General features: G+C 36.3%; 1 protein-coding gene across 1 annotated transcript; it reads right to left on the minus strand.

Moving 5' to 3' along the window:
- Positions 1 to 1,614: 1,614 nt before the first annotated feature.
- Positions 1,615 to 4,399, minus strand: LOC117910681 (secreted RxLR effector protein 161-like). Its single transcript, XM_034824795.1, has 2 exons — positions 3,967 to 4,399; positions 1,615 to 1,727 (listed from the first exon to the last, which is right to left on the minus strand). Exons 1-2 carry the CDS (start codon positions 4,397 to 4,399, stop codon positions 1,615 to 1,617), a joined length of 546 nt encoding a protein of 181 aa, XP_034680686.1.
- Positions 4,400 to 5,740: the final 1,341 nt, after the last annotated feature.

The raw sequence follows: 5,740 nt of genomic DNA on the forward strand, positions 1-5,740 counted from the left end.
TTGGTTAGAATATTTTTGGAATTTTTACGGTGGAAAGTTAGTTAATTTCGAATTTTAAAAATTATTAGAAGGGTTGAAAAATTCCGAAACTAGGGTTTCATTTCAAAAATAGTGATTTGTGAATTTTTGGGCATTAGTTAGAATATTTTTGGAATTTTTATGGTGGAAAGTTAGTTAATTTCGAATATTAGAAATTATTATAATGGTTGAAAAATTCCGTAAGTGTGGTATAATTTCAAGTTTAGTGCAAATTTTTGAATATTTATTTGGGATATTATCATAAATTTTAATGTGAGAAATTATTTTATTGTGTTATTGGGGAATGTTGAGATTGTTGAAATTATTGAGGAACTTTGGAGATGTGGCATTCATTTGCATAATGGTTATGTGAAAAAAAAAAATTATGAAAATTGTGAAAAGTGTATGAAATGGGAAAAAAAATGAAATAGTGATGAAAAGTGAAAGCCCGTGTGAGGCGAATTAAGAAGGGAGAGAGATCCCTAGGGTGAAAGACCCAAAAGTTACCCCGGGAAGACTCCGAATGGGGAGTGTATTTGGGTACGGACGTGTATTCTTCGGTGAAAGCCCGAAAACAATAGTGTATTATATGACTGTGTGTCACACATTCATATGCATTCATTTAATTGTTGAATGTTGTGAAATTGTCTATAATATTATATATTAAACTATGTGGTTTGATTGATACTATTGAATTGTTCCTGTTGTGTTGAAGTGTTCTTTTCGTATTCTTTGGAGTTTAGTAATCCCCTTAACCCCTTGGGTGTTAGGCATCCTACTGAGCAATGTGAAAATGCTCACCCCTTCCTTTTTACACCTTTTTAGATGTAAATATCACTCCTGAGGATCCACAGGTGGGACAAGGAGGACTTTAGGGTGCTCCTGGAGCGGCCTAGTGGAGCGTGGCATTTTCTGTTATTGTGTTTTTTTTCCGGATTTTGGGATTTGTTTTAGTAATTATGACTTATGGATTTGTTATAAAGCTTTATTTTGATTAAGTTATTAATTGTGAACTTTTATTTTTGGACTATAATGAATATTTATTTAACCTTGTTGTTTTGAGTAGTTTTGAGATATTGTAGTTTATGAGAATTCTAGTGGGATGTATAATAAAAAAAATTTAAAAAAAAATCCAGAGTGTTTTGGTTGACTGCCAACGTGGAATAGGAGAAACCCTTAGGGTCAAACCTTTGACCTGGGGTCACGGGTCAAATTTTGGGTCGCCCGGAATTTGGGTCGTGACAGAAGTAGTAGTGGAGGTCATCTCACCGTCAATAGGGACCTCACCACCTGGAATAGAAACTAAAGATCTGCGTCGAGATCAAGGGATGTTGTCCAGGTTCAAATAAATTCTTTTAAAACCTCCTTCCTTCTTTCCATCTTGACTTTCTCTTTAGAACCATTTCCATGTTAACTGCCACCTACCTTCAGCATGTACTCATTTGCTGAGAGATAAAAAACTTTACCACCAATAGTAAAGGAAACATTAGGCATGGAAGAAAGTTGTAAACAATCCATAGTTGATTCTCCTATTAAGCTCGGTAGTTGTTCATAAAGCTCATTCACATACTCCAATATACGTTTGTGTGTCTGATTCTATCGAAGTTGGCTTTGCATCCAAACAACTACCATCTCACAAGCGGAGCATCCAACATCATGTATACCAGATAACTTGCCACCATTTTTCTCATCCGCAACACTCTCAATGCCTATGCCAACACCTCAAGTCCCATTAAAGGTGCACAACCCAATTTGTGAGCAAATCTTCTGTGGTGATGCCTCTGATAAAAGTAAATCCATGATTGTTTCCCCATACTATGCAACTACAGCCTTACATTCAAGCACTGTTCTCCGGAAGCACCAGGGGTACTCTTCACGCTAATTAATGTTACCAACAGAATCAATCATGAGCTTGGAAGACACCCTCAACAGCTAGACTTCTTTCATAGTTGAATCTATTGAATCAATCCGACACCAATGATCATCATCTTCTTCACCTGAGCTCTCTCAAAAGCATTCTGATCAAGACAGCCAGCCCAAACTTGATACCCAACACTCTAAATATACCACAAATAGAGGAGAAAGTAAAAGTAGAAACAGAGCGTATACAAACGGAAATAACACGATTAAATCTAGCTCCATTTCATAAATATCAATAGGTTGGATAGAGGTGGAATCAAAAGGAAGCAAGAGCATGATTTTCAAAAATTAGATTTAGTGATGGATCCATATTCAAGTTGTTCATGAATAGAGGAATGGACAAGTTATTTACAAACGGAGCAAAAGGAGCCAGACTAAAATAAACAAAAATGCATGAAAATCAGTCTTAGATTTCAAAAATATGCATAATATCAAATGTCCACATTCAAGCACCAAGATGAACCTAAAATCAGTAGGAAGCGGAATAGAACAATCCGAAATGGGAAATGTAAAGCATGCTGAAATCATACCTGACAAGATCCTCTGCTTAGCTCGAAACGTCTCTTTCTCATCTCTCACACTCTTTGGAATGGACCTCACTGAAGTTAAAATCCTCTCTCTGCTGGTTCACTCTTTCTATTTCACACATTTTCTCAGTTCCCACCCAAGCCCGTGAATCCCATAAAAAAGAAAAACCTTCTATTCTCCTCCTTAGCTCCTCTATAATACCCTTCCATCCTCTAACGGCCTATAACTCTCTCTCCCCAAAACTCCTCAAATGGTTTCTGTTCAGAAAACTCAACCAAGGTGAATACCCTAATTTCATATATACTGGAATATTTCTTGTTATAACTCAACCAAGGTGAATACCCTAATTTCATATATACTGGAATATTTCTTGTTATAACTCAACCAAGATGAATACCCTAATTTCATATATACTGGAATCTCCTAATTAAAAATGAGTAGAAAAATAATAGCGGAAACATACCTGAATCCATTGAAGGAGAAACCTTATAGGAAGAAAACCCTTGAGATGGTCTTCCAATTCTGGCCACTAGATTCTGTGTCAATTTCTCTCTGAGAAGATTTTCCGAAATTGGAATGCGTAGTGGTAGAATGGGGACCATAACCCTATTTATAAACTACTAGGGCAGTTTTAATTTTATCACAATTATATTTCTGCCCCTCATAGAAATAATAATTATTAATGTATCTACACCAATAATCTCATGACAATTATACCCTTAAGCCAATTAATCAATTATTAATTAGATCACTATATTTAGGCTTAATTAAATGATAGCACACACATTTTAATTATTTACATGTGTGGCCCAAATTATAGATTAATTACAAAAATTAATCTAACAATCTCCCACTGGGCCACATGCATATGTAATCAAATAAATGTGCTTAACCAGCTCAAAATTTGCTATCATGTCCTTAGGGTATATCCGAACAATCTCGTCCATTAACTATACTGACATAGGATCAAGGTGGTCTTTGTTACATCAATCGTTACTAGACCAATCAATGGTCACATATATCTACACAGCTAAATGACATAGATCATTCATGAGTGCATAGCATGGAAATTACATGCAATGTGATCTGTTCATGCCTATTTCCAACTGGTCCTACTTAACTTTATTGAGATCAAATCTTTAGCATAATTTAATAGAGTGCAATAAAATGAATACTTTATTTCTGCAGAACACAATCCAAATTTATAGATAAAGTCTAAACATAACATAGAGCAATATACAATGAATAATATAAACTCCCACTAAATTTGGATATCCTCAAATGAGACGACACCCATATGAGCAGTGTGCTCATGAAAAACCTTGGGTGGTAATCCCTTTGTAAGCGGATCCGCTATCATGGAGTTTGTTCCAATATGCTCTATGGATATCTGTCCACTCTGTACTTTTTCTTTTACAACTAGGAACTTGATATCAATGTATTTTGATTTTAAAACTGCTAATTTATTGTCACAAAATATCTTCAGTGGTCTTTCAATACCATCCAGAACACGCAGCCCAGTGACAAAATTTCGTAGCCATATTCCTTGATTGGATGCCTCATAACATGCTACAAACTCTGCTTCCATGGTGGATGATGTTACGAGTGTCTGTTTGGCAGACCTCCATGAAATTGCTCCACCAGCCAACAGATAAATATAGCCTGATGTGGATCTTCTGCTGTCTTGGCATCCAGCAAAGTCGGAGTCAGAATACCCAATGAACTCCAACTGATCCAATCTCCTATATGTAAGCATGTACTCTTTTGTTCTCTGTAAATATCTCATAACCCTCTTGGCTGCTCTCCAATGATCCATTCCAGGGTTACTTAGATATCTGCCTAACATGCCAACAATGTACGCAATATCTGGACGTGTACATACCTGAGCATACATTAGACTCCCCACAGCCGAAGCGTAAGGAATCTTATGCATTTCTTGACTTTCTAAACTATTTTAGGGCATTGATTAAGACTGAATTTGTCTCCTTTAGCTACAGGGGTATCACCTGGTTTGCTATTTGCATGCCATACCTTTGGAGGACTTTATCAATATAGGTCCTTTGTGACAATCCTAAAATACCCCTAGAACGATCTCGGTGTATCTGGATTCCTAAGACAAATGAGGCATCACCAAGATCTTTCATCTCAAAATGTTTTGATAAAAATCTCTTGGTGTCGTGCAATATGCTAATATCATTTGTGGCTAGCAATATGTCATCGACATATAAAACCAGGAAAATATACTTACTCCCACTGAATTTGTGATACACACATTCATCCATAAGATTTGCCTCAAAACCATATGAGACAATAATTTGATGAAACTTGAAGTACCACTGACGAGAAGCTTGCTTGAGCCCATAAATGGATTTAGTTAATTTACAAACCATATTCTTTGAGTCTTCGGACACAAAATTTTCTGGTTGTACCATATAAATTGTTCATCAATGTCACCATTGAGAAACGTTGTTTTAACATCCATTTGATGTAACTCAAGATCATAATGTGCAACTAGTGCCATGATTATCCTGAAAGAGTCCTTCGTAGAAACTGGAGAGAAGGTCTCTTTGAAGTCAATTCCTTCTTTTGAGTAAAGCCTTTAGCTACAAGACATGCTTTATACCTTTCTACATTACCATTTGAATCCCGCTTGGTTTTAAATATCCATTTACAACCAATGGGCTTCGTACCAACTGGTAATGGGACAAGTTCCCAAACTTTATTGTCTTGCATAGATTTGTACTCTTCATTCATGGCTTCAATCCATTTCTGAGAGTTGGAACTTTTCATGGCTTGCTGGAAGTTGATTGGATCATCTTCCATCATTCCACTTTGTACCTCATGTTCCTGGAGATATACGATATAATCGTCCGAAATTGCATTTCTCCTCTCTCTCGTGGATCTCCTTAATGGCATATTTTCTTGAGGTTGTTGAGTTTGTTCTTCAGGAGCAATGTCCTCATTTGCAATTAAGGGTTGAACAATATTGTCTGTTGGTTGAGGATCCAAATTTACTTCTTGATCAATGATAGGTAGTGAAACCTGTACATTATCAAAAGCAATAGTAGATCCCTCTTCCTCCTCAAAGACAATATTTCTAGCCTGATTTCTCCCCCCAAACTCAACATTCTCAAAAAATGTTGCAGTTCCTGTCTCAAAAATTGACCTAATAGCAGGATCATAAAATTTAAAACCCCTTGATCGCTCTGCATAGCCAATAAAGTAGCTGCTAACTGTTTTAGAGTCCAATTTCTTTTCATGAGGCTTATAAGGT

The sequence above is a fragment of the Vitis riparia genome, unplaced genomic scaffold (assembly GCF_004353265.1).
Source record: "Vitis riparia cultivar Riparia Gloire de Montpellier isolate 1030 unplaced genomic scaffold, EGFV_Vit.rip_1.0 scaffold814_pilon_pilon, whole genome shotgun sequence".
Lineage (NCBI taxonomy): Eukaryota > Viridiplantae > Streptophyta > Magnoliopsida > Vitales > Vitaceae > Vitis > Vitis riparia.